Source organism: Cyrtonyx montezumae, unplaced genomic scaffold (assembly GCF_038088225.1).
Source record: "Cyrtonyx montezumae isolate F1298 unplaced genomic scaffold, pur_monq_1.0 scaffold_3, whole genome shotgun sequence".
NCBI classification, from domain to species: domain Eukaryota; kingdom Metazoa; phylum Chordata; class Aves; order Galliformes; family Odontophoridae; genus Cyrtonyx; species Cyrtonyx montezumae.
In genome coordinates, this window is record NW_027072034.1 from 76,832,039 (window position 1) to 76,848,051 (window position 16,013).

At 38.4% G+C, this 16,013-nt stretch overlaps 1 protein-coding gene across 1 annotated transcript in view; it reads right to left on the reverse strand.

Moving 5' to 3' along the window:
* Window positions 1-16,013, reverse strand: part of BBX (BBX high mobility group box domain containing) — a 125,730-nt gene that overhangs the window by 32,107 nt on the left and 77,610 nt on the right. Inside the window, exons 6-8 of the mRNA XM_065741976.1 lie at window positions 11,705-11,772; window positions 7,175-7,255; window positions 4,899-4,979 (exon numbers count right to left, since the gene is read on the reverse strand). Of these exons, the coding sequence (XP_065598048.1) occupies window positions 4,899-4,979; window positions 7,175-7,255; window positions 11,705-11,772 (230 nt within the window). The remainder of the gene's footprint in view (window positions 1-4,898; window positions 4,980-7,174; window positions 7,256-11,704; window positions 11,773-16,013) is intronic.

Here is a 16,013-nt window from a genome sequence, read left to right on the forward strand (position 1 = left end):
AGAAAGAATTAGTTAAATCTGTCACTTCTAGATCTTCCTGGCAGAAGGCCCTACTTCAAATTAGCAATCCCATTCAAAAAACACTTAACAGGCATTTAGAAGTTAGCAGAACATAAGCACCAATAATATTCTGAACATGCTGTGTGTTTTACACCACAAAACATACTTAAACGTGAACTGTGGTGCTCAATGTTAAACAGAATTCTCCTGTAAAGCCCAGGAATTATTTGGTCAGATATGGAGGAGGACAATTTGTTCTTACAAGCACTGGATGCTTGTTTCACCTCCTGTTTTTGGGAAAGAACATCCTTACATTTGGAGATCAGCTTTCTACACGGATGTTGGTGTGCCAGCACCAGTGCTTGGTAAATTACTGTCACCCCATTTCAGAATTGCTTTTGCTGCCAAACTATTCTGACCTGCTTCCAAGCACAGTATTATGAGTTCACCAACACAACAATTACCCATTATTTCTTGTATTTTATTTTGTCTGGCATGGCATTACACAGTAGTGTAATGACCTGGAAGCCTTGGAAAACTGTTAGATAGGGACAAGACCACCAGTGTTTCTTTATCAACTGCCTCTTAAAAAAATACACTTATTACTGTGACCTTTTGGATGGAAAAATTATCAAAGTAGCCTCTGCATTTAATTTTGATGTTGTTGTGTTTAACTGGGTTATTTGAACAGCTTTTCCATGGTCAATTATATTCGAAAAATTAAAAAAAATCCTGATTTTTTTATATATACTGCCACTAAAGATACGTTGACTGATACTTGACTGTACATTATTATTTTTAAAATTTTAATATTTTTTAATTTTAATATTTATTAAAATCCTACTTCTCCCTTGGTGCAGTTCAGTGAACACACTCAGGATTCCAAGAATCCTTGTGCACTGCACTGCAATGGAAGAGAGCTCTAAAGTCTTCTCTTTCTACTGTAATATGTTCTCAGTTCTTAATGATTTCTTCAGTATAGCATGCAAAGCAACAGAAAGACGTTCACTCACTGAAGTGCAACCTGAGAATACACATGCATATCTTGCCTTCAGATGCACAATGTGAGAAAAGAGTTAAAAAAAATAAAATCAGTTTTGATAATAGTTTGGGCACTCTTAACAAAATGTAAGAACCTAGTAGTAACAATTAGAAGAGAGGAAGGCAAAATTCTTCTTAAGACAAAATAAAAATAAAAATAAAAAAATCTTCATCAGCAAGACAACAAGCAGAAAGAGAGAAACTTAGAACTTGTTCTGTCAAAGTTGCTGGCCATGTGTCAGAAGACTGCAGCTGATCAATCAGCTCTCCATGCAATTACAGAGCTCATTCCGTGCCTAAACACTATCTTCCATTTTTATTCAGAGTAATCAGTACCTGCAGTACCACAATGACAAATATCCCCTTCTTATGCTGAGGCTTAACCCAGGGACCATTAGGATCCAGTTACAATTCCTTGAACAATGCAGGTGAATATTTTAGCTACCGTATTACATTGTAATTTGCACAGGATGCACGTGTCAGTTTTTCACTCATCTCTCCACCTCCCGGCTATTTCATTTCAATGCCGTTATTTAATGATTGAAGTTCACAGACAAACATAAAGTATATTTATTTTAAATAATGACTTCACCATGGAAGACTACAGCTTTACCTAAAGGAAGGCTGGAAGAGAACATACTGACAAGGTCTCACAAGTCTGAGTTTCACAGCATTTTGACCAAAGTTTTGATTCAAGACTTCTGCTCTGCAGATGGCTTTAATGGAAAGGGTTGCCATCAAGTCTACTTAAAGCTAGCATGTGAGAACGCAGCAAGGAAAAAGCCATCCTCAAGCATACATTTTTTCTTTAACCATGATAAACGGTTGCATTAGCAAGAAGGATTCTACTCTACTGAATGCTGGATACGACTGTACATATTTCAGTTTCCTAGAGGAAACCTTCTGAAAAGCAGCTGTAAGTGAAGAGTTTGAGGTTTTCAGCTTCACTTGGTTTAAGATGAATGAGCAATTTTACTGCTGTTATACTCTGGAAACTTTATCTGTGTTTAATAAATGATAAAACTTTAGGTAAGTAAGACTAAGAGGTACTTGTGTCTAATTTCTGCAGAGCAGTCATCACCATCTGTTTGCATTTGCCAAACACACATCCAAGTAAGACCAAGAGAGCAAGGGTCCCCCATCTGCTCTGCTTCCCTCACACAGCAAGGAGAACAACAGCAAGCAGCCCACGCAAGCAAGCAGCTTGCAAACAACCAACATGCCAAGGAGCACAACCCACTGCTGAGAAATTACTGGCCTATCTACTGGCTTTCCACAAAGGTAGCAGCGAGAAGGAAAAAAAAGAAGGACCAAGTATTTGCAAGATGAGAGAAGAGCAAAAAAGCCAAGAATGCTAGTTGGCCACACACCAAAATTAAAAACAAACAACTTATGAGGACATCTTATTATCTTGGAAGACCACTGCAATTGCTGCCTGTACAAGCACAGAATCCAACAATGTATATCGCTCCCATGATTCTCATCAGTTGTTGAAGCAAGTTAACATGGGGTAGGTCTCCTTAACCATATCCTTATCAGTTTTAATTGAAGACTACAACACACTTGGGACAGAAAACTAAGCTGACTGAGGCTCTAAAGAAAGAATCCAATACCACATCAGCATATAATGAGCCATTTCTGAGTGACAGCAAACTTGGACACCTCTACTGAAGGAGTACATTTAAGATGACAAATCTTCTCAATGGCATCACTGTCTTCACAAAGAATCAGTCTCATTCACCCTGCTGCAAAGGCCGTAGAGAGAAAGGAAACATATGAAGAACACCCAGTCACAACTGAAAATGAGTTGGGATGGCTGCCAGAAGTCCCCGGGCACATCAGGCCAAAGCACAATTCACATTTCTTCACAGGTCTACTTGGCCACTGGCTATATAACTACTTTCTCTCACTCTCTCTCCCTCTGTTCTTTTGTAGCACTGTACATTGCTGACAGCAATCTACTGCAAATTGCTTACCATAATTTATTTTACTAAATGCAGTAATGCATTCATATGGACAAGACCCAGTAAAAAGTGGCTCAAAAAGGAATGGGATTTTTGCCAGTCTTGACAAAGACACCCTGTGCAAATGTAAGCCTTTATAACTGAAGGAGCACAAACAGCTTTAATAGCAGGAATAATTGCAAAAAGAAAAAAAAAAGAAAAAAAAAGGAAGAAAGAAAGCAGTTTTAAGAGGTTCTTTAGAATGCGTAGTATTTTACCCTGGAACTAAGTAAATGAAAATCAGGTGGCAATCTTAAAACCATTTCTCTATTACTTTAGTTAAAACATGAAGTTAAGTCACTGCCATTGAAGTTTCACAACAGTGTGAAACATATGAGGAATAACCTTGAAAAAAAGTTTATTATGGGATGATGGGTATTTCTAGACATTGAAAAAATAGCCAGAAAATACAACCTCCTCCAAACTGAAGTCACATTTCAGTATTTTTAACAGGAAAAAGATTATCCCTGACTTTAAAATTGTCCTCTCCAGTATCTACCTAACTTTTTAAGCATCTCTTTTTCCCCAGCATTTGATGATTCATACATGCACTCCAATGTGATGAGTGAGCTGGTTTAGCATAGTGGTATGAGATGCAATACACTGCCACGTTCTTAAGTAAGCTTTCAGGTTTGATCTTCTGTTGTTTAATCACTTAGGAGAGAACTGATTTTAGGCTGTGTGAAGTTTTGAAGGTGGTGGTGAGTCAGGGTTTCATGAAATGTTTGAAAATGCTGTACTCATGTGACTATGAGCAACCTTGTCTATAGGGAGGCATCCCTGCCTGTAGCAATGGAGTTGGAACCAGATGACCTTAAAGAAAGATCTCTTCCAACCCAAACCATTCTATGATTCTATATTTGAGGGATATCATATTCTGCTCAACTCCACATACAGCTAAAATTGCTGTTTAATTGAAACATATGATCGCCAAGATATTTGAAACTAACTTAGTAAATTTACTTGTGCAAGTCTTGGCAAGAAAACTCACGAGAATGTTCTACAGTTATGATCTTTTACTTTCTTGGCTTCAGCACATGTCTTCACCTGCTAAATTCCACTTTCCAATTTAATCTGTAACTTAAAGCGTATCACATACAAATCAGCTATTGTCTATTTTATAGGGATGCTTCTATTCAGGTATTTTATGGCACCTGAATCACAATTTCTTTTGTAACTAGAATTATTAAGGAATAAATCAAGGCTCATCCTAGTCAAGCTAAAAATACAAGATATACAATTAGCTTAACATCTAATAGAAGGAAGCGTGCTGTCTGTAGTCAAACCTCTTGAACCACATGGAATTACCAGCAGGGTACCTTTTCATCCCATAATGTTCCTTCAGTATAGTACTAGTTCCAATTGTAGTTTTTTTCACACACACCCTGACCATACCTTTAGCCTAAGAGATTCTGCAAGCAGTATCAGACTCCCCCAAATGGAGAAAAAGAGAATGTGTAGGAAATCATTTTTCAGGAACATTAAACACATCGGTGAAGAAATTTCTAAAAGCCACCTAAAAGAACTCTAAATTTTCAACACGTGAAGGAAGAAGGATAACTTGCATACTGAAGGGTAGTTTACAGACTTAGAGGTCACCACCTAACAATGCTGCTACATATCCTTGCAGCTGCGGTAAGCTGATTTTGATCTGCAAGTTTATTTTTTAGAGGATTCATATGTCTAGGGCAGCTACCGTTTTCCACTACTGCAATCTCTTCCATAAGCAGTGGATAGTGCCACTTTGGAAAGTCTTATTTTTTAAATATCTCTAGGCTGCTTAACCTTCAGTGGCAACTCTCACTGTTTCCTTGCTTCCTCCCATCCTCCTCCACCACATTTTAGCTATTATACCTCAGCAAACTGAAATAGTGCAGATTCCTCAGTTTGTTTTACAGCTCCTGGGACTCCTGGCTGTGATGTGCTTGAAGAGATCTGTCAGGAAAATAAATTTTTAAATTATTTAACTCTTCGGTTTCATTATCCAACTTCAAAATACAAACTTCAACAGCAAACAGTATATGCTTTCCCAGGAGACAAGTAAATGGTGATCTTGAATCATTTTTAACAAAGAAAATCTTTCCTAGGATCAACAAAGCAGACTAGAACATTTCTGAGGGGCTTTTATTTGCCCACTGATATATTAAAAGAGGGAACTTAACACTGTATTATATTTCAGTGTTAAGTGGAAGACCCAACCACAGCATGGTGGTGCTGATAGAGTACAAACTGCTACTTTGCATGGAAGATAAGTGAGGGCAGAGGCACAACACATGCACATACTTTTAGAAGAGATAACAGATCTATCCTGATCACCAGGGAAGCTGCATTTTTTTAAATATATATTTCTTTTTAACATGTGTCACTTCATTTTCTTGCAAACAACTCTTTGAATTAATCATAGATTTAGGAACAAGTACCATTTATTTTGCTGTGGACACACATAACTACTACATACCAAATACATGCAGCCTCATTACAAACTGCTTAACATCCATGAAAAATGAAGCAGCTAATATGCATTTCTAGTTACTGAGTATCTGTGAACAACTGAACTGCGAGCTTCAGCAGTGCAGGTGAGCTTATTTCCTCACATTCACTGAAGTTCTTTGATGAGTAAGGCAAAGTCAGAGTTCATAAGCCCTTAGCAAGAGCATATCTTGCAACACACAGCACAATTCACCTGTGTAGTCACATGATTCTGGCACTTTTTTGTTTGGGCACTGTAAAATGAACTCAGTAAGTGAACTCATATTTGTCTTACTGGTTGGAAGACTTAACAGCAACACTGAAGAAACCGTTATCAAAATGAACCACATGAATCACCATGTTGTTCAACTGACAGGGTAAGTAATCAGGAGCAACTCAGAAACACTGGAAGATGGATTTTGAATTACTACCATAATCAACACTGGAATAAATATATTTTTAGGAGCTTCTAAAAATTATTTTTATCAATGACATATAAGATAGTTCCCTCTTCCTAACAAGAAAAGCCAGTTAAGTTGTTCAGGAGCCAAATCCCAGGTTACATATTTCACACTAGCCATTACCTTTAATCATAAATAAAGGTTCAGTGCGTGAATCTACTTCTAACACATTTTGAAAGCCTCAGCTCTTAAGTTAGAGCTCATGGTATTTTCAGCTAACATTAAAACTAAAACCACTTTCTGTACGCAAGGATTGGCATCTATCTGCTCTGTAAGCAATTACATGAAGGAAGAAACATGAAAGTATACGCAGCGATGAATAACACAGACAAGGCAGTCAGACTCATGGCTGGTGTGAAACAAAATAACAAAAACAGCCCCGTCTGTGACAATTTCTTTTTTCCCACAGACACTCAAGTTCTGTCCAGCACCCTGCTTAATCAGTATTTCTTTAGCTAAATATTTATGCCACTGTATTACGACCATTTCAGAAGTTGAAAAGGTGTAAGCAAGCAGGCGATGCTTACAAAGGACCAGGATTCTTTGCAACCCCATGTTATTTATGTCAATTAAAGCCATTAAAATTTGAACAAAATAGGGTATATTTAAAAACAAAAAACTCAGCTCAGGAGCACTGTACAGCAGTTACTGGAAATACGTTAATAGCAATGTTGTGGAAGTACACAGAGCTGTTCTGTGGTTATAGAAAAAAATTGTGGAAATTTTAGAACTAACGTTAGTTTTGATGGAGTTAGTGACTAAAGCAGTCACAAAGAATCACAGAATGGTTTCTACGGGACCTCAAGGGATCATCAGATTCCAACTCCTCTGCCACAGGCAGGGCTGCCAATCACTAGATCAGTCTGTCCAGGGTCCCATCTGACCTGGCTATAATATAACATCCAAACACAGGTATCAACTGGAGTCTAATCCTCGGCACAAGTGCAGGAATGAGATCTCTAAATCACTGCTTAAACCACAGCTCCACTATTACACTAGAGTTTCAGTTGTGTTCCTGAACACATCTGCACTTCAAATCAGACAAATCTACCTGACACGTGGATCCAATAGTATAACCCACAAAAGAAAAAAGAAATGCTACCATGAAATCCAGTTAGTTTTTTTGATTTCTCTTTCAGCTAAACACCAGATACTCCAGAAAACAATGGGGAAAAACAATTCTTTTTTAAAGAAACTCACCTCAGCAAACTGAAACAATGATGACTTCTGACACACTTCTGTAGAATCAGTCGCATCAGATTGGCAAGTATTTGAGGAAACCTGAAACAAAGAGTGTGGAGAATAAGACCTCAAGGGTATTTCTCTCAAGCTAAGAACAACTGGAGGCAATAAAGAAATGGCAGGCAGTAGTAAAATGAAGAGCTGTTTAAGAAAAGACGGACAATGTCATGTTTCACATTCCTGGACCAGCTGAATCAAATTAAAAGGTGAAAACACAGCTTAGCACCTCTTTTAAAGTGTTTGACAATCACATAATAAATAGCACAAAAATGCCAGGGACTGGTTTTTTTTGTTTTGTTCTTTTATCTCCTGTAATTCCAAATTCTGCAAGAATTATATGCAACAAAACACTGATTGTTTTGGGCCGCATACACAGCTATCTTGCATTCAGGATGCAATCCAAGCCACTATCTCTTCAATTTACACTCTCATTAATTACTTAGAAGCTAAAAAAAGTTTTTCAAACCACTGAGTGTTGCTAAGTGACAGAAATAATTTCTAATCACTTCACAGCATGAAATAAGTAGTTAAGGGTACCACAAGCCTAAAAGCGCTTTAATAACTTACATAAATGGATATCTGCTTACAGGTGTTTCTGAGGAGTAGTATAAGGAAGTACTGTAATTTCCAATATCAAAACTCAGAAAAGTGACTGCTCAAAAATAAATAAATAAATAAATAAATAGAAAATCACAACAGCCTTATTAGAATTCACACTGACCTCACCTATACTACTGAAAATTTTTATTCTAGCATCCTTTGCTAAAATAATTGCTTTGAATTAGAAGTGACACTTTTGAGTGTAAAAGATTTACATGTACGACTCCCAGAAGTCAATAACTGTTAATATAAAATAGGGTATGCAGCACAACTTACAGGGAACAGCAGAAAGCAAGGAGGCTTTGTGGGATTTCAGGAAGTTTAGGTAACAGGATGGAATTATTTTCCCCCAGTGATATTTAATTTTTCATGGAATTCCTACTTATTTGAAATATTTCAAGAAGAATGTGGTTTTTAATCTTATTTATTATCAGAGCAGGTATGTCAGTAGCATTTATTGGTGAATACCCACATGAGATTCAGATAGCAACTGCATCTGTTGCTGTAGAAACCAAGCACCAGAGTAACCAGGCCTACAGCTTGTACTGCTTGTGCTGCTGTCTGCTCCAGATGCTTGAGCATGGCAGCAGCAGAAGGACATTTTGCTTCAGGAATCTGCCAGCTGTTCCCAGAACACTGGATCCAAATGCAGGAGAGCTGTGCCACATGACAATTTGCTGGGGTATGCAGCTGAACTTGTTTTATTCTCTGCCGCAAAACCACATAGCAACAAAGCGTTCATTCCATTTACTGAATGTGGCCCCAAGCCTGCTGGAATTCACTAAGTATTTAGTCAACACCCTCAGACAGGAGGTTTGAATTTTGGGTGGTCCTGAGCCAGGGGTTGGACTCGGTGATCCTTGTTAGTCCCTTCCAACTTAGGACATCCTGCAATTCTACCCCAGGAGCACAGTCTGAGGCTGCTTGCTGGGCACAGGCACAATTTCTTCATGTCACAGGATGGGAACAGCGAGCCGTGGAACGAGCGAAGCCCCATTTCCTACAGTTTTGTGCTTACAGGATAGATTTTTGGTGTCCTATGAGTCAGCAATCCTAAGGTGATTTTGTGGTTAGAATGATCATGTTTTTGCTATTAATTTCTGATATTTTAAGTCAATGCTGCCACCTTTAACAGTAGGCATTAAGTTGAGGATGTCATTTTTACCCAGCTGTTGCCCCCACACTTCCACCTTGGGGGAAACTGATCGTTCCTGGGACTTAATGGAGACAGACATACCTACTGCCAGACCAAATTCAACTCAAGTATTACAATAATTATTAGAGGGAATGGCTGCACAAGTAGTGCCACTGTACAGCTTTTCTTTCCTGCAGTAATAAAACACTCTAAATCTTCAATCATTTCTTCCTCTTTTTCCTCCTATTTGCTCATCCTCCACTGCACGGAACTCATCTGTTTGTAGTTTACAGCCCTGGGCCACAGCACTCTGTGAAGGACCTGGGCAGACCAGCACCACACACCGCACAACCGTCCTCCAGCAGCAAGGAGGAGGAAGCCAGAAGGACACTGCAGCCATATACCCACAGTCCCTTGTGGTTACCAAAGTCTACTCTAAAATGGAGCAAAAACAGTTTGCCTTCCTCAGTGACTGAAGCAAGGCTTTACTATGGTCCTGGCATGCAGCAGCAAGGGGGAAATGGTACAAGAGTCAGGTTTTGGACTGCACTACAAATTCTGCATTTTCTGGGAAGTAACCAAAGAGGCCACTAGGTGCTGCTGTAAGGCAAGCAAAGGATCTCACGGGCAGGGAAAGGAGGCAAGCTTTAAAGCAAGGCACTCCTCACAGAGTTCCAAGTTTTCTGCAAATAAAACAGCTGCAATACAGTAACAGGATGAGGCTTTCTCTCCTGTAACGAGAGTAATAAGAACAAGCCTGTTAAGCATTTTTATTCTGGTGTTAAGCAAAATGTGTTTGTATACGCACCACAGTTTTGCTTAACTGGTGAAAGGATCCAAATGCCAGGCAAAAATTAATTGCTTATGCCTGTCCCTTATTTGCTGTTGCTAAGGCTTTTAACTTCTCTTGCTATCTTTTAATAGCTCAAGCCTCTGTTTGGAAATCCATCACATAACACTGAATTCTGTTATCAGATGACAAACCTGGTCTATTGAAAACAAAAGATGGAAATAGGGACGTAACCAGCATATAAAGATGGCAAGTAAACCACCAAAGCACTTTGTTAAGTATCACTACTGTGATTTTTTCACCTTTTTTCGCTAGTGTATACTCACTTTGTTACCTGATATCTGGAGCGCTGACAACACTAAGTTTAAACAATTGATTTGAAAAGCCCCTTTACATCCATTTAACATATACTTCAGAAAAAAAAATCAGTGGGTGTTGAATCAATTTCCTTGGAACTAGCAGAGTTATTACATAAGTATTCTTCTCCTCATCTTTTCTAAAGAGCTGAAGAAACTGTGTCAGTGCTCCTCTCCTTTATATCAACAACTTCTAAGATGTTAACAGTATTTTAAAACATACTTACAATGCCACCCAGGCCTGCATAATAATACATATATAAGCAGTCAAACTAAATAGTCTTAACTATGGCAACCCCTCAATTTAAGAGCCCTATATACCCTTTTTTGTTGTTGTTGTTTTTTGGTTTGTTTTTTTGGACATGTACATTTGAATACAAATGCAGACTACATTATTACATTTAGAATGTTGCTCTAAAAAAATGATACTGTTTTTTCCTTTCTCAATGTGAATGTCAGACTTCTCAATACTGCATACATTTATCCTGGGGGACACTTCAACAGTTACTTCAGGACAAAGAATTCTCCCCCACATCAATAAAATCCAGCTGAAGTTTTCCCATTCAAGAGGGAAGAATCTTACCAGTTCTGCAATGAATTCTTTTTTAGCCTGCCATGCCATCTCCCAGCTTGTTCTGCAAACCTCCCAAACACTGTTCTAAGGGTGAAACCATTCAAGCACAAACATGGAATTACATCTGTAGGCTGTCAAGGTGTGCACAGGTGAACATCTTACGAATCCTCTTCCCACTATCCCACAGAAAAAGCTAGAAGTGCCATTCAGTTAACCAAGTCTGACCAGTTCTTGGGAATTTTACTGCACTTAGGGTAACACAAGCCTGCAAGTCAGTATTTGCTTCATATCTAACCACCACTGAAACACGAAATCAAAAGGTAACAAAGGAAAATGATTACCTGTTTTACACAACATATCAGCTACCTTATGAACCGTTTTCAAAACCATCCCATAAAAGTAGGTCATGAATAACAATCAGTCTAAAGAAAGACCAGAGGTCTCTACTCTCCTGAAGATATGCAGGAAACACTTATTTACTGCAGTCTTTTATAAAAACAAAATGTTTGCAATGGCAACTAAACTACAAACTTCCCTTTAGATGTGAAGACTTAGTCAATTGGGATAAAGCAATACTTTGACTACTTGTTAGCACTTGCATGGTTTCAGAATGCATATATAATGACTATATGGAAATTATTAGATATTTATTCTGCTATTTGTGCCAAGCTGTGTTCTTGTATTACACAAGAACATAAGCACATGAATTCCTTGACCAAAAGAGCTTGCAAAATACCTGTTTTGTTTATAGTCACTATATCTGTTCTTTTTTTATCTACGATAATGTCCTCTCACTGGGCGGACTTACCTGGCTGGATCACATATTCATCAGTCCATGGAGTGAGTACCAAACTGGTATCAAACCCAGGTCTGGTAGGAGAACAAGTCTCACATCACTGGACTCACATTTCAGTTCCCACCTGAGGCTACCCATGAAGTATCTTAAGTTCTGCCTCCCACCTGACAAATATTTCCCTTCAGAGCTCTTTTTCAACTGAGGACTTCTGGTAAGGTAGAGAAGAGAGTTCCTTACCTCTTGTGCAGTCAGGGCATGTTCCCCAGCTAAAAGCAGCATACTCAGGCCTCCCATTTGTGTAGGATCTGTTAGAGAATAAAACCAAGTCTTACGTTTATTCATTTGCTTGTTTAAAGAACCATTTGCAGTGTTAAACCCCCAGAAGACTCCTTGTCACAGACACTCTAAGCAAGCTGCCATAAAAGGCAGTTCAAGAGAATCACAAATAACCATTTCTGTACCCTCTGGGAAAGGCTTTCAAAGCTGTTTGAAGGATTTAATTGGATTTGTGTGCTTAACACCCCATTGCGTGGATTTACAAATTTTACCGCCAAAGGTTTTACTACAGAGATGAAAATCTTCAAAACATCAAGTGTAATGATCTCATACGCAAACATACACGAAGAAACTCTAATATAATGGTCGTTTATAACTCAGTGGGTGCTTCTACTCATTGGCTCCCTACCCTAGATAATGAACAAGTAAAAGGATGGAACAGAATGACATGATAAAACTCTGGAGCAAAATCCCGATTTTCTTTTTGTTTTAATTTAGAACTGCATTTAGTGGTGAAAAGTGCCAGTCTGACAACTCTGGGGCATGAAGCACTCTCAGTCCCCTCTGCCAGAACAGCACAGGCACTGGCCAGGCAGGCTGCCTGCCTACTTGTTGCCGAACCAATACAGCATTTAACTGAGGAAAATAGAATGAAGATAAGTGTTCTTTCTCCAAGTATTTGGTTCTGGCAGTTTATAGCTCCCAGCCTCCCTGCACCTCACAAGTTCTGAAAAAAACAGGAACAAAAAGTGAAAACTATCAACACAAGTACAACATTATTCATGGAGTAGTTTTTTCCACTCAGAACAGTGTTTGTTCTTCATCATTATGAAGACTAATTGTCTGATTCTGGGAGAGTGCCTTGGAAGCAACACAGGGTCATGATTTAACAAAGCCATATAGTGGGAAGAGCATTATACATGAGCCACAGTGGGAGAGAAAGAAAAATCATTATCCTTGCTAGATTTCCACAAGCATCAGTACCAGATGATACCCAGGTCTCCCTGAAGAGTGTATTCACACTTTCCAGTTTCCTTTAACTAACTTGTACAAAAACCTCTCTTAACAACAATAAATTGCATGTGCCTAGGACCATCCTCTGGAATTAAGGCCAACTGGCATAACTCCCCTTGTCTGTGTGTTTGAAAATTGTTAACCTCTAACAGAATAGCTGCCTTCAAAACACCCACTGGGAAGATAATTTCTCTAGTCTATTCCAACTTGTGAGCCATGCTGATGTGATTTTTGAAGAGTCGACTGACATGGGCCAAAACCATATCTGCAAACCTCCTACTGGTTTTTCACTGCAGATGATCAAGTTCCAGTTCAGAGTTACACTCGCTGGTACTATTAATTCAATACTATGGGTGCTGCCAAAGCTTCTCCCTAAGACAGCACCTCACACTGACGATCATAGGGTAAGATTTGTTAATGATGCTCTCTTAAAACAGCAGTAAACCAGAGCAGAGAAAAGTCATATGAATTTACCAAGTTCATCTACTGTCTCAAGAATAAAAGAGTGGTCATTATCTTAAGAATTCAGTCTAGGTAGTAGCTAGCTTTAAACTCAGTGTTCATCTGGAAAAAAATGTTTCTTTTATTATAACGAACTGGTAGAAGTGTTTTTTTTTTTTTTTTTTTTTAGCATTTTACTTTATAATGAATTTTAAAAAGCACAAATGATATTAAGACTCTGCAAAGAGGTAAGGCACTATCAGAAGCATAGAACTAGTAATGAGTAGCAGAATAAATGGAGAAAAAAATAGGAAGAGTCAGCAAATACTTAACCACAATTGATCCTGTCAACATAACACTTTTAACCATCAATATACTTGATCAAGCAAAGTCCTGTGCTTCAAACAAGAGGGAATCAGAGCAATTTAAAACTGAACACACACCTTGAAAGACAATGAGTCAACAAGTAGATAGTTTGGAAAGAAAGACTGGAAGAGATCTCCAGATCTCCACACAATCTTACTGAGCTCCATATTTCACAGTTAGGGGCTGTCTGGTTGGTTTCTATTTTCTTTATTCCCATTGAGAAGACAACATAGAAGCCAAATCTTAAGCAGTTAGAGCTACCTTCATTTTCAGCTTAAATCCATTCAGAGCCAGGCAAACGTACACTTTTTTTTTTTTTCTCCTGTCACTCACACCTTTAAGCTGAGATCAGTTTTCTCTAAATGGTGTTTTCCTCTGCTGTATTTACAGGAGTGACCTGTGTTCATCCTCTACTAGCCTAAAGAGATCAAGATTTTCTGATGTCATCACACGTTCATCTTCCACAGTCCTTGTGATTCCTGCAGCTCTCCCCTTCAGTTACTCCAGGTAGAGTCAGTCTTTCTTGCACGTGAATGATCAGCAGGGCAACCACATCAGATGAGCTCTCACATGTGGTCTGTTCAACAGCAGTAATTTTTCTCTACAGTTTCTGAAAATGTTTTGTCTGATACACTGCAGTACAGCACTGCCTCATGCCCACATCACACTGATCATCCACTGCTCCACTCTTGAGTTTCACTCTAGTTGCCTTAGGTCTTCCTGCTCAGTTCTTGCCAACTGAAGAACAAGTGCTCAGCTCTAAAATTCTTCCCCTACTTCTTAATTACCTTCTTTGCTGAGTATGTGGTCTCTGTTTTATGCTATTCAAGTAAGTACCTTATTGCAGCAGGACAAGAATAGACCTTATTTCCCCACTTCCTTCATGTAAGCAACTACTTATACTGTTTATTTAAAACTTAAAATTATGAGGAGAAAAAAATTGACAGCTTAGTGAAAAGTGAACATTTAATTTTGTGCTCAAGCAACTTGAATATTTATGCTGCAGCTGTAGCACAGGGCAAGTATTTAACTGTCTGATCTCAATAAAGACAAAAATCCTTCCTCTAACGTTTTAAATTACAAAATAACTTTATATAAGAAAAGACAAAAATGTGTGTACACAAACAGTACCATATGCTTATAGTGCCTTCTCAGCACAGTGTTTCTCTTATGGCACTAAGAGCCTATTAGAACGAAAGAGTAAGAATTTTAAGTGCTACTTAAAAGTCCTTTACAGTTAAATCAACAGTTACAAGAAAATAGCATACACATCTGACTTGCAGAATAGGAAGTGATTTGTGGCTTCCTCAACAGCTTTCAGCATTGATTAAGCTTACACCATCTCACTATATAGAAACGATATGCTTTCTTTGTATTAATCTGGTTAGAAACTCAGAAGGCCGGCTTGTTCAACATCACATTTTTTCAATCTGAGAAAAAGAAAGAACTGAGAGAGCTAAGCATAAAGAAGGCCATCAAGTAAGAGTTTCAATTAACTTTCACCTGAGTTCATAAGTAAGCTTCTTTCTAAAGAATAAAATTTGTATCTCTATCATGACATTGGCTATTCTAGGGTGTGTCGTCTTCTGAGACAGAAACATAAATGTATTGGAAATCCTCCACTTTCCCACAGGAAAGATGTTGCCTACTTTAGCTCTGCAGTTATGACAGTAGATGCTATAATGCACACTTTCATCTGAGAGCAACAGTTGTCTTGGCCTTACGTCCTCAAACAGAAGCCATGATATGACAAAAACACGCTTGACTGCAACTCACAGGACATCACAAGTGATGCTGCAGATCAGAAACCCAGTGATACTGTTATACCTCACATAAAAGGAGAGATGGCCAGTAGGGGGACATATTTCATTTAATTTAGGAAACTGGAAAATTTGCAAAAATAAATCAAAAGAAGATTTACAGTTACCAACAAGTAATGCAAGTTTCATGGAATGACTGTGGATTGCCAAATAATCTTTGTCCTCATTAAGCTAACTGCCTTGAAGATGCAAAGCAGTCAAGTCAGCAGCATTTCAGAGACAAAAGTATTCTATGGTCATTCAGCTAAACTTTAGTTAATCAGCCTGGATTTTAAGAGGATGTCCTAGACTCAGTAGTCAGATTTGAACTAAGCTATCACATGAACCCGAGAACGAACACAAAACATGGTTGCCATGACACTTACAACACATTTGTGTGACAGATCTGTCGTGATTTAGATGCTAACATCTCTGTCAGAAGCTGCCATTACCTTACAGGCCACTGATATTCTCATGAAATAGCCAGACTTCATTGGTATGGGGACTGGAGCAAGTCCCCTGTGAATCACTATACTCACGCAGTTTGAAGTGAAGGAATTTTAAAAACAAAAAACAAAACAAAACAAAAAACAACAACGAACAAACAAAAATTCACATGAAAACAAAATAGGATCTTCTTCAGAAGCGAA